The sequence below is a fragment of the Vigna umbellata genome, chromosome 1 (assembly GCF_029865625.1).
Source record: "Vigna umbellata cultivar VRB3 chromosome 1, Vumbellata_1.0, whole genome shotgun sequence".
NCBI classification, from domain to species: Eukaryota; Viridiplantae; Streptophyta; class Magnoliopsida; order Fabales; family Fabaceae; genus Vigna; species Vigna umbellata.
The window spans coordinates 95,663,338-95,680,342 of NC_142165.1; the positions used below are offsets into that span (position 1 = coordinate 95,663,338).

The following is a 17,005-nucleotide window of genomic DNA, read 5'->3' on the forward strand; positions in this document are numbered from 1 at the left end:
AATTCTTTGAGAATATATATCAATTGTTCTTTTACTAGTTAAATTATTGGTGATATATTGCTAAAATCTTGAGTTCCTCAATAGCCCGTCCATTAATACCACGCCAATCTGTCGAACCTTCCCCTTTGGAATTAGTATTGTTTGGAATTGTAAAAAAAAAGGAAAAGACAAATTGAACTAACAACTTACGTGTTTTATATTTTCTTAAATTAAAATTAAAGATTCACTTGATAAAATATATAAAGCTAATGGTATTATAAAAATGAGTGCTGAATTGAGATAAAATTATGATTATTTTAATTGAAAACGTAAAAAAAAAAATACTGAAGATGTTGCAAGATATAACATCCATCGTGTAATAAAAATATACGAGAAGAAATGTTCTCCCTGCCTAGCTTAATTAACTTCTATGTGTTCATCAACTACAAGAATAATGATGATTTCTTATTTTTCTCATTGCTGGGCTGCCTCAGAAGCAACGTTGATGAAAAGATGAAATCAAAGAACAAACTATACAATTTATTGTTGTGTTTGATCCGCAGCAGTGGCACGAAGTCTCTGAGTGAGTATTTTAACTCCCATGTACCTGCCAAGCATCATAACAGTGGCCTGAGGATTAGTCCCAGGAGAGTAGTTAAAGGTGGAACCGTCGATAACGCGAAGTGCATCGACACCAAGAACCTTGTAGTCCCTGTCGACGACTTTTCCTACTTGGCAGCCTCCGTGGTAGTGCCAAATGGTCATCACCGTGTCTCTGCAGAACTGTTGGAGAGAGAGGGAGGAGTTGGTGTGTTTGGGCAGCAAGTTAACGGGGGAATTTGCAGTCATGTTCAAAAGCATGGCGAGTGGCATGTTGGGGTATCTGAAGGGAGCGAATGCCTTGGATTCGATTATCTTCTCCACCGTGCTAAGGCCCTGCACGCATCTCTCCAAGTCCAGGGGATCCTGGAAGTAGTTGAAGGTCACCGACGGGTTTTCATTTGGATCGCGGGTTCGGAGCTCCAAATGCCCGCTTGAAATCGGACCCATTATCTTCTCCAGGATGAACCCTCCTCTGAAGGCTGCTTGGTCCAGACCCTGCATCGCTTCTGTTGCCTTAGCAATGGCCTCTGGGGTCCTTTCTTTTGGCGGCACCCTCGACAGTTGACCAATCTGCGTCAACCAACTTATCCTTTTTATCTTCTCAAAAAATCTATTTCATTATTAAATTTGACTTTAACTTCAATATGTCAACTGCATCATCCACTCCATCAATTATTTTATACGTAATTTAATAATTATTACAAATTTCACCCTATAATTTAATATGATCGGGTTATTCTGATTAATTTTCATATAATATAGTTGTTTAATGTAAGTTATTCGTGGTTATACTAAGAAGTATATAATGGGAGTACCTTAGGGGAGAACATTCCGTAGTCCCTAGGGGAACCACCGGCGAAGTTTTCACCACTGGCAGCTTCAATGTAACTGCCAAAACTTGTAATGCCCACCACCTCAATGAGAGATATCTCCACCGGTTGAGGGGATGGGACGAAGATGGCGTTCATGGGGTTATCTGACATTCCCTGACCCACCAAAGGCTGGTCCAATGTTACACTGATGTTATGGGCCCGAAGGTGTTGTCTGGGCCCAACTCCACTCAACATAAGAAGTTGTGGGCTTCCAAGCGCACCGGCCGAAACAATGATCTCGCTCTTGGGATGACGATTCAGGTACGCCTTGTGTTTACGACCCAATGAATCTCTGAACACAACTCCATGCGCCATTGGTTTAGATCCATCTGCAATGAGTTAAATTGGTGAGTATTAATGGGTGGAGAAAAAGGAAATGAAGACGTGGAAGGGACCTTTGACTCTAAAGAGGATCCTGTGGACGGTGGCATGGAGAAGGAGGGTAATTGCAGAGGGGTTGGCATACTGCAAAAGATCAGCAGCGGTGTGTCTGAAGCCTTGGTGGTCAAAGATGGTGCCTCCTACCTTAGTCCCACCAATGTGATCATAACTGAAGCCATTATTAGGCACAACACCTATCTCAAGTAGCCCTTCCCGAACAGCTGACTGCCACTGCTTCACTTCTGGCTCAAACGCAACTACCTTCTCCACCCATTCATACGACTCATTCACAGCCCTTCCATCCCACCCCGCTTCCCTACCCATAAACAAACAATCGATAATCCTTATCATATATAATATCAACGATAACAAAACAATGAGGTTGCGTATTGCCTCTACCTTGCATATTGAGGGCTGGCGCGAGTGTAAAAGCCAGCGTTCAAGCAGCTTCCGCCGCCGAGGACGCGGGCTCTTGAGTTGATGACGCCGTCTTCGGAGATGAAACGCTGAGCGGGAGAGGTGGGGGAGGTGTCGGAGAGGGCAGCACCGAAGGCTGCTAAGTTGGTGATGTTGGGGTTCCCGTAGGGCGAGCCACCGCGTTCAAGGAGCAACACGCTGTAATTCTGGGACAGTGTCGCAGCAAGAGGACAACCTGCTGTGCCGCCGCCAATTACGATGTAGTCGTAGTATGAGATGTCTGGTGCCGCCGTTGCATTGCGCATAAATGTGTAGTTGGGAACTGTAAATTCGTATCACCAACACCTCTTCGTTAGATTTCCCAAGAAATCTGAATCGCACTAGCAGTGTTTTCCCTTTCTAAGGTTTTGAAAATGGAAAGAATGATGAATGATGAAAAGAACCAAACAATTTAACTCTCACTAACAGTGTTTTCCCTTTCTTAGCTAGCTAGTACTGTGCACTCGGGAAAGTGCTTAATGTTTGTCTAAGTGAAGTAAATGGATGGTGTAGATAAATGTTACCGAATTTGGTATATATAAGCATTGTCACATGATTAATTAGTTGCATAGCTAAATATAAACAAAATATACAGTTTTAATAAATAATATTAATTAAGTTAATGTAATTTTTATTTTATATCATTTTTTTCTAAACTATTCTTAAATAATATTATGAAGGATAAAACTCCCATTTAAATAATAACACTAAATAATATTGAATTATATGTAACTTGATTAAATTTGGATAGTTTTTACATTAAGATAAGAAGTGTCAAATAGAAAATTTTCCCCGATCAATCCATTTTGTTAAGATTTCATATTAAATGTCAAGAATTCAAATAAATAATTTATAATATTTTGAAATAATGCATGTTCAGAATTTGTTAATACCTAATAAATATATATTATTTAAAATCTAATCTTAGTATACTTACATATTATATATATATATATATATATATATATATAATTTATAATATTTTGAAATAATGCATGTTCAGAATTTGTTAATACCTAATAAATATATATTATTTAAAATCTAATCTTAGTATACTTACATATTATATATATATATATATATATATATATATATATATATATATATATATATATATATATATATGTATGTATGTGTGTGTTATAAATCAATCAAATGAACTATAAAACCAATTAGAACACACAATCTTAATGTGAAATTTATTATTAGAAATACATTCTAATTACAAGTTCAAAGATCAATTATATTTAGCTTTAAAGTAATGACAGGAGTATGCCATCATGGATTTTTTATTCGTAATAAAGAAAACGAATTAACTTAACAAAAATGATAATTTCAAAACCTAAAAAGATAAAGCAACTACTTTACCACTCATTTTAATAACATGATAATATATATTAGTATTTTCAAATAATAAATAAAAAAATAAAAAAAAATGAATATAACAATCATCAAGTGAATGTTTTTTTTTTAAAGTATCACCTCCCTGACTTAATTACCGTAATATTATAAATGTAATTAGAGTTAGAGAGTTCCAATGTGTGGACCAAATTGATGATTATTTAATGCGAAGGAAAAACTTAGTTGAAGTTTCCTTTTCATCACTTTCGTTCTCATCGAGCTGTGACAATGCAAAATGTTTCCCCTGTTTTTTCTCGTCATTTTCTGTCACCGCATTAAAAGGACAACAAATAAAGAAAAACATGGGTCACAGTATTGCTGGCATTTGAAAATCAAAATCAATCTCAGAGGCTGAGTACCCCAAAGCTCAAGGGCATTCTTCAACTGCCCTATTTAATTAGGACATCTTTCACACGAATAGATAACTTTTCTTTAAAGTTTGTTATACCCCCTTCCCCAAATAAAAGATGCATAGACATTTTACGTATTCTGTTGTTGATTGGTAATTTTAATATACTCGTTTATAACTCGCATAACTAATGCTTAAACAGTAGTTAAAAGTTAACTATGAATGCATACTTTCTTTACATATTAAAGGTATTTGAGAGTTAGTAATCGGAAATTAATTCTGTTGAAATGTTGAAATAGTTGGTTAAAAAAAGTATTTGTTTTACCAAAATTAAGGGAATCTCCTACCCAAGACTGATAATATCTAAGAAGAATGGCTCAAGACTTTTCCATTAGGAGGAGATGAAACAGAAGAAAATGGAGCATTGTGTTCCATTTTCTTGTGTCTCATTTATTTGAGTGGACCAAAAGGAATGAGCATCTAGTTCGTTATTCAAGAGATTGAAAGAACTGCAAACTGAGTTGAGTTTTGTTAGTTGAGAGAAGAGTGTTTGGTTTACCTATGTTTGATGGTCCTACTTAGCTAATGAGTAGACATGTGGTGGTTAGTTGAGAGAATTTACCTTTATTTTCTCCTTCTTGCAATTATTACACTTCCTTAACAGGTTAGCAAGGACACACCACTGATGTGGTGAAATTCTATTCTGGCTCTATACTTTCGTATTAATTAATGACAAAATGTATCAAAACTGAGTCACAAACCAAATTCTACCCTATCCATTCTTACCAGATTACCCTGTTAAACAAGCTTCAGTTTGGAAAGAAATATTTTCTAGTTTGATTAATCTTCCTCATTCAACCAACCGTAATTTTACAAACCAAACTCAACCCAAGAGTTCAAACTTTCGAACCATTTTCTAGTTCGGTCCAGTTTGAGTGAATCGCTTTCTTGTTTTGTTTGGTTCGGTTTTCATCAGAAGCTACCCAATTAACAGAAAGTGTCCCACACTCCGCACAACGCCACAGATATTATATAGCTTTGCCTATCAAAAGGTTTAGCTAATGGTTATAAGGAACCAAAATCATGTTTTAATATTGTCTGTAATTACTTCCAACACATGTGTCCTAAAAATCATGTGCGTAATGCATTAGAAATCACAGTGAAATCTATTAATCATACTTTCAAACAAAAAAAAAAAGTATACTTTTAAATTGTCTTGATACTCAACCTAAAAAGCTAACATAGATGTTAAACCATTAACTCTCAAGCATGAAGATGAGTGTTTTATCAGCACAGATGCAGTTCATTTGGAGTAAAACCCTGCAAAATTTGACCGATCTACACAAGTATATGATAATACATTTGAATAAGACAAGAAAAAGAAGAATGACCTTTTTGGGAAGCACAGAGTGGAGCTGAGAAAAGAATCGAAGAAAGAGCAGCAAAAAAGAAGGTGGAGCAGCAAAGAGCCATTGCAGAGTTGTGAGGCAGAAGAAGTTGAAGTGAAGTGATGAAGTAATGAAGTAATGAAGTGAGGTTATTAAATGGTATTTATAGAGTTGAAAGTGGAATAATCTCAACGATCATGACGGCCATATTTGAGCAATATAAAGATTACTAGCTGTTTTGGTCGCGGAAAACTGAGATTAATTCGAATTAGTCATATGTGTGGGGACGTGATAAATAAATAGTGAAGAAAATGCAGAGAATTTGAAGAGGCATCATTCAAAATTAGCTTCCCATGTCCCCGGCTTGCAAATATATAGTAGTGGTTGCCACCAATCCAAAACTCTACAGCAAACACACGATTTATGGGAAGACAGTTGGCCTTTTTTATTGCACCTAATAACTGCCACTGTCCCTTCATCTTCTTCTTCTTTCATGCTTATCACTTTCTTTTAGTTTCCACACTTTTTTTGTTGTACGAAATACAAAAAAAAAGGTGCACAAAGAAAATTAAATAAAACAAGGTAAAAAGTGTGCTGGATAGTGTGCCAATACTTTTATATTAACACTAGTTAAAGCTATCTTTTAAACCAAAATTTATTAAAACATTTAACTGACAAAAAAATATTAAATATGTTTTCATATAACTCTTATAATTACAGTTTTTTCTCTTTAAATGACGATATAATACATAAAATATCATATTATTACAATACATACATGATATGTGTCCTATCCAGATGATATTTCATCTACCATGATGAAATCCTAGTAATAAAAATAAAATTGAATATTTTACTAATACAGGTAGTGTATTTAAGTTTCTAATTCATTTTAATTATAAATATATCACAATTGTACTTTTTTATTATTAATATATTATAAATATAAAATATTTGTTAATATACAAGGTTAAGTATTGACTGAAAGACCATTAGATGTGAATCAAACTAAACGATTGAAACATTACAAACACAAAACAATTAAGCAAAATAAACAAATTCTAATATTATCTTATTTAAAGACTAAATCACAATTAGTTATGTTTAAATAATAATTAGATCCATCTTAATAAAATATTCATTATAAAGTCCATAAATAGTAATTCGAGATAAGAAGATAAATTACACATTATGTATCCTTATAATTTGAACCAAGTTAACTTTAATATCAGAAGTTTTTTAACATATATCACTGATCGATATTGACAAATAGGATTTGAATTTGAGAACGATTAATTCAAAATCATCCATTAAAAAAAATTATTCAACACACTAAAAGAGTTGACTTTATTGATGATTAGCTTTCATTAAAAAAATTTAATTGATTAGACTAACTTTTATATATATATATATATATATATATATATATATATATATATATATATATATATATTGAATTTATTTTCTATAAAACTTAAATTCGAATCATTATTTAGTAGATCCCAAGTTTAATTTAATGTTGGTTACGGTCATTACAGCAAGACTTCATTTAACGACTTTTATTACGTTATAATGACAAAATAAAGTAAGAATTCTTTCTTTTGAATCAATTGAAACAACGATACTCGATTATTCGCAAACCCAATTTTCTAACATTGATCGTAAATTAAGATAAAAGTCTTGTTATTAAATTAAACTGCTTTATTTTTTAAAAATTCAATGATAAATAGCAAATGATTAAAATATATTTATAGATAAAAATGAATAAAATAATATTTTATAAGAGGATTTGGAGGCGTAGCAAAACATAAATTGAGGACAGCTTTTATGGAAATACTTGGTCCACACATCTCACCAATTCCTTCTGTGGGGATGAACTCATGGTATTCACGAGATTCAATTTTCAGTTTCTTCAATAAAGGAGCTTTCACATAATTTCTATACAAAGAAACCATAAATTCTTTAATGGACACAAATGAATACGGTTGGAGATGCCAGCAAGGGCTACTGAAATTAATTGCACAATAATACCATATCTTATTTTTGCGGCGATTCAATGCCCTTTATAAAATGACTCATGTACTTGTAAGGTTAAAACCTGTTTTTGTTGAGTTTGGTTTGGAAAATCACATGATAAAAAATTCATTTTGAAACAGGTGGGATTCACTTACAACATTTGATGAAGACATGTTTTTACTCACTTAGGTAATTTGGTAGAGTTGATGTTTATTGGAATTCGTTTTGCATATCCAAAACATAAACAAATATGTATTAGATTTGGAGTTGGTGGAGGAGTAGCTTTACTCATCTATGAACACGTTATTTAAGAACAATTATTATTATGTTTCAATCTTCTTATGCTCACTTTACGTGTCAAGAATTTCAATCCAATAAGGTATAATTTAATAATTTACTTTAATAAGAATTTCGATTAGAGATAATTAGTAATTTAGCTAAACAAATTCTTAGATGTAAATTGGAACACAACTTTTCCACTTTGTTACTTGAATGGATTTAGGGAGAGTGATTGAACGAATTTGAGAGAATTTGAAGATAAATTTGTTGTTCTTTATAAGTAGATTTTGAAGGTAAGTAAGAGTGAATTTTGAAGTAAATTTTTTTAATCTGTCACATCAATCAAATTCTACACTAATTTTCACAAACTTTACTTTCAAATTCACACTCATTTACCTCAAAAATCCACTCAAATAAACAACAAAAAATTTACCTTTAAATCCTCTCAAATCCATTAAATCACTCTCCTCCAAATCCATTCAAGTAAACATACAGTTAGTGTAACACAATTTTTGGCGCTTTAATCAAGAAAAATTCTGAAAATAATTTAGTGTTCTAGTCTACAACAAACTTTTTAATGCTTTAATAATGAAAAAAAAAAAGAGCAACAGGGAACTTGTCTTCCTTTGCATTTGGTTTGAGCCAATTGGCAGCATTGCAAAATCTCCCCATGTATACATGGCCAATGCTTTTTGGCTCTATAACATAATCAAATGACTTAGTACCACTGTTGAATGTCAAGCAGTAACATGATTCTTTTTCTTGTTCTTGCATGGACGCATTGATAATAGCAAGATCTCTAGCTGTAAGACAATGACAAGAATAATAACAACACCATACTATTAGGATTAGTCAATAACTAAATTATCAAGTATCTTATTCACCATGATAATTCTTTTAATAATTTATGGATCTCCAAAATGCCAAACTTTTTTTTCCTGGTTGCACATTACGATTGAAAATGATTACGCATCCAAAATGAATCGGGAACATGACTTCAAAACCTGATAGACCTGACCAAAACATTTGTAATTGTTGTCGTAGATAACTATGCACACCAACACAACAGTACTAGATATCAGACTAGACCATTTTTGAAAAACGAACTTCTGGAACATATTACTCGTTATAAGACAGCACAGCTGAGTAAATTATGAATAAGTGATATTTAGTTACCAAGTAAATTAATTATATTGATGAATTGCCATAATGCTTGAAGTATGAACTTACTTCCTAAAACTCATTTAGATCTTTGAACAACAGTAAAGTACACGTTTATCAAGGAGAGATGCATTAGAAAAATACAATATCAATGAAACTTATTTATAATATTAAGATAATGGATTAATAGATCTTAATCTTTATATGATGCAATATCAATGAAATCTCAAGTTTAACCATATAAAGAATTGGCATTGTCTTCTACTCAAAATCTTAAAGTGATAATGAATTTTTATTTTTATTTTTTATTTATTTTTTTAATGTAAAACTTAGACTCATTTTAACCTAAATAAAGTAAAAAATACAAAATAAATATGACTTTGTTTGTATTAAGTATGTGTTCAAGAAAGTAGAAAATACATTCTTGAAGGAAAAAATATTTTTAAGTATTGTCCTGAGCCCATCATTCATACTGACCTTTAGTTGATTTATGGGCTTAGACATATCTGGAGGCCCTTTAGTTTGAGTTGGCCTATTTTCCGTATCAAGCCTTACCTGGTCTTTTAGTTTACTTGATAAGATAAATTTTCATTCCAACTTGACTTGTTCTGTTATCATTTGAGTTTCTTCTGTATTGAAAATATTTATAAAATCTCAAAACTAAGAGTAAGAAATGGTATGTAGTACTAGTAAGTGACTAAAACTGTACGAATGTGTGAAATCAATATAACCTGTCCATAACTAATTTTATAATACTGTTTCTACTCTTTTATTTGAATCTGTAACAATTTTCTACCTACTTAACTTTTCAAGTCAAAAACATTTAATGTGATGAAGTTAATTAAAATATTCTAATAAATAAAAATAAAAATATATTTATCAATAATCAGAATATAAACTTTACAATTAGTATCCTAAAATATTAAAATGTAATGAATATTATTTTAATTTATTATTCTTAATACAAAATGTACATTATTCTATCAACCATAGATTGGATGGTCAGTCATAAATTGATTCCTTTAGCAAACTACCAATAAATTCGGTCAACATCAATCAAACTGCTTAGTCATGAATTAGCATATTAACATTAATGTTAATCAACTTAAAAGGTGAAATGTCATTATTTACAATTGAACTAGTGACTAGTTAAATAAATAGATAAGTAACTCACATTTACTATTACATTAATTACTAACGGTTAAAGTTGAGTTGACTTTAACATCTTCTGCAACACTCTTCTGCATTACTTAAAATTTTTGACAACATTCAGACTTTAAATACACAATTTAATTAAATCATTAACGTTAATCTCATACTCAAAACACCAAATATTTTACATTTACTTAATACTATTTTCTTTTATCTTAATGCGTTGTTGATTAATGGGTTTCATATAAGTAATCTATACAACATTTTGTATTTTAAAGTTTTTTTTTTCAGAATTGTGTAAAAATACAAGTCCTCAAAATGTTGTTGATAGGTAATTAAGTTTATAAGAGCTCATGTGTTCGGAGAAGATGAATTTAATTTTTTTTCCCAAGTCCTAATAAATACTAGAAGCCAAAGCGATATAGGCAGGATATTGGGGAAGAAAAACATGGTAAGTAAAAGCAAAAATTTTCCCTAATTGTTCCAAAATTTAGAGTCTCGTATCCCCGAGACAGGGAGAAGAGACGAATACAATCGATGTAAAAGGAAAAAGAAACAATGGAAAAAGGTAATCGGCAGCATGTGATCTCAGTGGCTGGCACGTATCATAAGATCAAGCACTGACTCATTAACCAGAATTGTCAAGACTTCGTTTGCCAGGTCCCCACCCAATTGTTGTATTTCTTGATCATAGTTTTTCCACCCTTCACATCTGTCCATCTCCCTAACATACACAGACCTTCGTCCTTGTTCTTCCCAATCCAAATACAGTTCTTGGGGTCGCCCGTTTATCCAATCCTCTGCTACCTTGCAAAGGTGAAGCTTTTTTGACAGATCAATTTCTTTACATTCTCCAACACTCTTCCTGAAGTAATCAAACAGCAGCTTCTCTGCCTTAAGTATCAAAGTGTTCTGTGGATTTGATCCTTTAACGAAGTTGAGAAGATTTCGAGCGTTCTCCTCAATGTCGTGATTGCTTGCAGGACGCAAGTTATTTCGAGTACGCGCTGCTGGCACTACTACGCGGGAACGTTGTTTTGTAGAATGCTTGAGTGTTTCATCCCCCGCCTCTAACCGCGCGAACCTTTTCTCTAAAACCACCGGCTCCGGTGAAGCCACACTTTCTAAATGGCATCTTTCGTGCATATGCTTGTGTTTCCTTCCTGTATTTTGTTCACTTGTCAGAAAAGAAAAAACAAAAACAGTGGAAGAATGGCATCGAAGTTTATGACATTTTTTTTGTCGAAAGAAAGACATTACCTTCCGTGATGGAAACAACAGAGGAAGTGGATCTGAAACGACGCTTGTAAATCTCTTCTTCATCTACAAATGGACAATCTAGTATCGATACAGGACTAAACTGTTCTTTCTCATTTGCCCAGTATTCCTGTTTCACAAGATCCATTTCGCTAATCAGTCTCGTTTTCATTATCAAAGCTTTTTTAGATACAACTGACAGTTTTATTAATGCTGGAATTCTGACAATAGGAGTGGATGGGCACATAATCAATTCTGTACTATAATTTAGTTGGATTCATTCAAGAGTTTAACTTTAATAGAGTATTATTACCAAATTTATGAAGTGGTATCAAAATACTCAAACTTTACCCAAAACGTTCAACTTTTCTTCAAATGCTTTATCAATTTATTATTTAGAGATGCGGACAGAAGTTTCAACAATGCTTCAAATACAAACGCTTTATTTTAAGGATATCTATATAAACTACAATACTTTAATTAGCTTATATTTAATTGCTGTTGTGTTCGTTTTATTTTTCAAATACCTTAATTCCATTAAGATCGAGACTAAGTTGTTCTCAGGTTACCCCTCTAAGATTTATATTTATTCATTTTTAGTTTTGAAATAAAAGAATTGTTAATTTACTTTTAGTTTTTAAGTCTTTCAAAATATTTGGTTACAAAAAATATTTGGATGGTGAATATGAGCTACCCTTGTTAACCAGTGTTCTTACTTTAAAAAAATCATTAAACTTTAAAATACTTAAAATGTTTAATAATGAAATATATTTATATAGTAGTATTAAATAGTTATGAATTATTGGAAGGAGGAAGTCAAAATGGAGTAAACTTAGGGCATAGACCCAACCCTACTAGTTCTCGTGCCGCAACGCACTGAAATTTATAATTTAAAAAAGCAAAGCAGTGTATCCTTAGCCGCCGTCCTGAAAATGACAAGATTAGGTGAAACCCAACTTCCCAAACTATCACCTATTTGGACTGAATAAACCAACGGTTAAGGACTTTCAAACAATATTTTATTTAATAAACTACTCCATACTATTATTTCATTTAATCACAATTTTTAATAAAAAAATCGTAGTGAGTTTCAGCGCCGCGGAAGGCGCTTACGCAGGCCTCACATCTTCTCGTGAATAATTAAACGTTTAATTATCCCCACTCTACACGTGCAAATCACTGCTACAAGCTGTGTTTAGTACAGGGAATCGGATTCTCCATTACAGTTTAGACAAAAATATATATTACTTATACTTATTTATTAAAAACTAGTAATCAAAGATCATAGTAATATAGAACACATGCACATGAACATTATAAACTCAAATTAATTAAAAGCTGATATGTATTTTTCTTCCCGGATCTGACTAGTTTGAAGTTTGAACATTTTTAGTTTTCTAAATGATGAACAATATATATATATATATATATATATATATATATAAGTTAAAGAAAAGGATAGTGAAAGAATCGAAAGTTGGAAATTAGAGTAGTACTTACCTTGGTTACCACTTCTTCTTCTACCTTGTGACGTCGTGGTGTATACTCTTTGGTTGTCTCAAGCAGGAGGTAGTTTTCGTTGGAGCTCTCAGAGGAAGCAGCGGTAGATGCAAACGTGAATTCACTCTCTCCCCAACTGTTACTGCCACAACCAGAAGAAGTGGTGAAACTCGGGGCAGCTAATGCAGTATACTCAACGAACGACGTCGCTTTATGATGTTCCTGATCCAGCATAATGAGTTCCCGGAAAGATGTCCTCCTCCGCGGCACGCCCTGTTGGCTTCCCTCTTCCCTCACCACTGCTGCTTTTTTCCAGAAGCTTCTACTCAACAGCTTCCTCGAGAGGCTTCTACAGAGAACGCCACCTCTCTTCGCTCTACCACCCTTTTGTGACGTCGGAAGCGATTTTATCGCGTTGATTACGGCCACGGAAGCCCTCTGCAGAGCCGACACGGATGATCGTCGACGTCGAGGTAGTGTGTTCCTTGTTTTGCGTTGGAGTTGGAGATCTTTCTCAACGAAGAATCCCACGGTGGTGCAGCATCGTCGGCGCGGCAACGATTTAAAACCGTTGGATGAACAGGAACCGAGGTCGTCCCTGAGGTAGTCCTTGAGCAAAAGGGGACGTTTTGGGGGATGCTTGGTAGTGTGCATTAGAGAATTATTAGAGAAAGGTTTGGCAGCAGCGAAAGCCATGTGATCGTAGTTGAAGAAAAAGAAGGTAGGGTGGAGAAATATAGAGAGGGTTTAGGGAGTATATATATATATATATATTGTTAAAGAAGTTGTGAGTGGGGAAAGACAAGAGAAGGTTCGGCGGTGAAGATCTCAAAACTTAACAGTCTGTGAGATGAATAAAATAAGAGTGTGTGGGAAGGAGACAAATTTTGAGATGTATTGAAGTATGAAGCGTGCGATGAAACTATAAGACAATGAAGTTTAAGTGGAGATACAAGAAAGAAGAAGCTTGGATGCTTCTTAACTAAAATTTGAATCTCAAGAGGGAATACTTTATTAATATTGCCTCAATTTGAAGTTTGTTGTGTAATGAGTTATTTTAGATAAACAAATACACACTGCATACTTTGGACTGTAAATAGACCTGTAGTTGACTATTTATGAATTTCTCTCCACGCGCTTAGGCACGTGCCACGTGTTTGTGATCCTCCTGTTGACTTACCACTTCCGACACTAATCTCCTCATCCTTTTCTTACTATTTGCTTTCAACTCCATTTTTATGTATAAAAGCATTTTCCACATTTCAAAAGTTGGCAAATGTTTAACCAACTCTTATCCATCAAAAAAACTCGGGTGGTTAACCCTTTTTTTTTTCATCAAAAATTTAATATTACCTAAAATAGATTAATTTTTTTTATTTTTTACAAAAAGGTGAATAATAGATTGTCGAGCCAAGTTGACTGTCCTAGTCCACCATTTTTAACTTTGATTAGTGAACTGGCTTATCGAATTTGACTCTTTTTGTCATTTTTAAATTAAGACACCTATTTCTAAAAATTTTAATAAGGTACTTTCAACATGAAATACTTATTTTAAATTCTTTAACACTATTATGATACATTTTCAGTTCTGTTTCGGTAGATACTTTTAGGGACCGAGAGACTAACCTGCTGACACGTCTGGGCCGCTCGCTCGCTTCCAAACTCCTCCTGTTGGCCGATCGGTGTTGGCGCAAACCGATCGGTCTCCTTCTTGACGAGGGGGATGTACCTGCAAAAGGTACTCCGACGCCCAAGTTAGGCGTGTGATTTGAAGAGCCTCGGCTCTTGGTTGAATATTTAGTGAATGGTTATCACTATTGACTATTTGAGAGTCATGTAGAGTAAGTGGAACGTACCTGGCTCTTGGCCCTAACTTTGTATTTATTATTTTCCTCATGGATCTTGAGCTAATATAAGCCCAATAAAATATAAACAGAATAAGATATAAACAGATTACCTAAATATTCGGTTGGTTGTTTGTAACCGCTCGGTTAATATTTCATATTATACATTATGCCCCCCAAGTCCGAGTTAAGCGTTTGGCTTTAGCCGTGGTTAACTATAGGACTTATGAGTTTGAGGGAGGGTGTGTTTGTTGTATTGGTGAGCTTCTGCCGCTCTTGTCGGTGGTTGAAGAGAGTTCTTTTTAGAACTTTTTCCATGTAAAAAAAAACCGATGGCGTTTTACCGCTCGTCCTTCAACATGAACCAAGAGGAATTTACCTCTCGCCCTTCAACAGGAACCGAGAGGAATTTTACCTCTCGGTCTTCGACAATAAGCGAGCGGATTTTACCGCTCGACGATCGACACTAACCGAGCTGGATTTACAGCTCGTCCTTCAACAGGAACCGAGAGGAGTTTACCTCTCGGTCTTCGACAATAAGCGAGCGGGTTTTACCGCTCGACGATCGACGCTCTACGATCAACGATCGACACTAACCGAGCTGGATTTACAGCTCGTCCTTCAACAGGAACCGAGAGGAGTTTACCTCTCGGTCTTCGACGTTAACCGAGAGGGCTTTACCTCTCGACCTTCTACTTTAACCGAGAGGGATTTACCTCTCGACCTTCGACTTTAATCGAGAGGGGTTTACCTCTCGACCTTCGACTTTAACCGAGAGGGGTTTACCTCTCGACCTTCGACATTAACCGAGAGGGATTTACCTCTCGACCTTCCACATTAACCGAGAGGGATTTACCTCTCGACCTTCAACATCAACTGAGAGGGATTTAACCGAGAGGGGTTTACCTCTCGACCTTCGACTTTAACCGAGAGGGGTTTACCTCTCGACCTTCGACTTTAACCGAGAGGGGTTTACCTCTCGACCTTCGACTTTAACCGAGAGGGGTTTACCTCTGCTTTGAGCTAGGAGTGTTGCCTAGTGAACGAGATTTACCGTTTGTCGTTGAGAGGGCTTTACCTCTCTCCCGAGGGGGATTTACCGCTCGGTCTTCGACCTAGGAGTGCTTCCTAGGGAACGGGCTTTACCGTTCGGCTTGGAGAGGGTTTTACCTCTGCTTTGAGCTAGGAGTGCTTCCTAGTGAACGGAATTTACCGTTCGTCTTTGAGAGGGCTTTACCTCTCTCCCGAGGGGGATTTACCGCTCGGTCTTCAACATGAACCGAGAGGGATTTACCTCTCGGCCTTCGACATTAACCGAGCGGGATTTACCGCTCGTCCTTCAACATGAACCGAGAGGGATTTACCTCTCGGCCTTTGACATTAACCGAGCGGGATTTACCGCTCGTCCTTCAACATGAACCGAGAGGGATTTACCGCTCGGTCTTCGACCTAGGAGTGCTTCCCAGGGAACGGGCTTTACCGTTCGGCTTTGAGAGGGTTTTACCTCTGTTTTGAGCTAGGATTGTTTCCTAGTGAACGGGATTTACCGTTCGTCTTTGAGAGGGCTTTACCTCTCTCCCGAGGGGGATTTACCGCTCGGTCTTCGACCTAGGAGTGCTTCCTAGGGAACGGGCTTTACCGTTCGGCTTTGAGAGGGTTTTACCTCTGTTTTGAGCTAGGATTGTTTCCTAGTGAACGGGATTTACCGTTCGTCTTTGAGAAGGCTTTACCTCTCTCCCGAGAGGGATTTACCGCTCGGTCTTCAACATGAACCGAGAGGGATTTACCTCTCGGCCTTCGACATTAACCGAGCGGGATTTACCGCTCGTCCTTCAACATGAACCGAGAGGGATTTACCTCTCGGCCTTTGACATTAACCGAGCGGGATTTACCGCTCGTCCTTCAACATGAACCGAGAGGGATTTACCGCTCGGTCTTTGACCTAGGAGTGCTTCCCAAGGAACGGGCTTTACCGTTCGGCTTTGAGAGGGCTTTACCTCTCTCCCGAGAGGGATTTACCGCTCGGTCTTGGACTTGATCGTTAATTATGAACTTTGCTGACAAAATTGGCAATCAGTGCTTGCAATAGGAGACTTCCCCTTCGTTAATTGAATTCCATGATACTTTAAGCATGAAGTTCGTTTATGACTAGATCTTAGTCTGCACTTGCATAGTTGATGGCGTGGATTTCGATATATATTTGTTCAAGATGTTCATTGCTGAAATTCTCATGATGATATATATTATGGTATATAACCGTATAATAAATGATTCGGTTACCAGATATTATGAATTGCACCGAATAAAAAACATAGATAATAAACAAGGTATCAAAACCGTTTCGAGATTTTATAATATTGTTGTTGA

The 17,005-nt window shown here is 35.3% G+C and overlaps 2 protein-coding genes across 2 annotated transcripts; both read right to left on the minus strand.

Moving 5' to 3' along the window:
* Nucleotides 1-337: 337 nt before the first annotated feature.
* Nucleotides 338-5,758, minus strand: LOC124828912 (protein HOTHEAD-like). Its single transcript, XM_047302305.2, has 5 exons — nt 5,433-5,758; nt 2,235-2,574; nt 1,850-2,151; nt 1,398-1,783; nt 338-1,152 (listed from the first exon to the last, which is right to left on the minus strand). The coding sequence occupies exons 1-5, from the start codon at nt 5,512-5,514 to the stop codon at nt 520-522; spliced, it is 1,743 nt and encodes a 580-aa protein (XP_047158261.2). The 5' UTR covers nt 5,515-5,758; the 3' UTR covers nt 338-519.
* Nucleotides 5,759-10,396: 4,638 nt separating this feature from the next.
* On the minus strand, nt 10,397-13,508 carry LOC124828955 (uncharacterized). The gene is made up of 3 exons (XM_088115135.1): nt 12,795-13,508; nt 11,298-11,424; nt 10,397-11,200 (listed from the first exon to the last, which is right to left on the minus strand). The coding sequence occupies exons 1-3, from the start codon at nt 13,488-13,490 to the stop codon at nt 10,626-10,628; spliced, it is 1,398 nt and encodes a 465-aa protein (XP_087971261.1). The 5' UTR covers nt 13,491-13,508; the 3' UTR covers nt 10,397-10,625.
* Nucleotides 13,509-17,005: the final 3,497 nt, after the last annotated feature.

What these genes read in the sequence shown, in the direction of transcription:
- LOC124828912 (XM_047302305.2), bottom strand. Translation starts at nt 5,514, where the DNA reads ATGGCTCTTTGCTGCTCCACCTTCTTTTTTGCTGCTCTTTCTTCGATT. An exon ending in GCCAGCCCTCAATATGCAAG is followed by an intron (nt 2,152 to 2,234) that starts GTAGAGGCAATA and finishes GTTTATGGGTAG; the next exon opens with GGAAGCGGGGTGGGATGGAA. An exon ending in GATCCTCTTTAGAGTCAAAG is followed by an intron (nt 1,784 to 1,849) that starts GTCCCTTCCACG and finishes AACTCATTGCAG; the next exon opens with ATGGATCTAAACCAATGGCG.
- LOC124828955 (XM_088115135.1), bottom strand. Translation starts at nt 13,490, where the DNA reads ATGGCTTTCGCTGCTGCCAAACCTTTCTCTAATAATTCTCTAATGCAC. An exon ending in AAGAAGAAGTGGTAACCAAG is followed by an intron (nt 11,425 to 12,794) that starts GTAAGTACTACT and finishes CTTGTGAAACAG; the next exon opens with GAATACTGGGCAAATGAGAA. An exon ending in TGTTGTTTCCATCACGGAAG is followed by an intron (nt 11,201 to 11,297) that starts GTAATGTCTTTC and finishes AACAAAATACAG; the next exon opens with GAAGGAAACACAAGCATATG.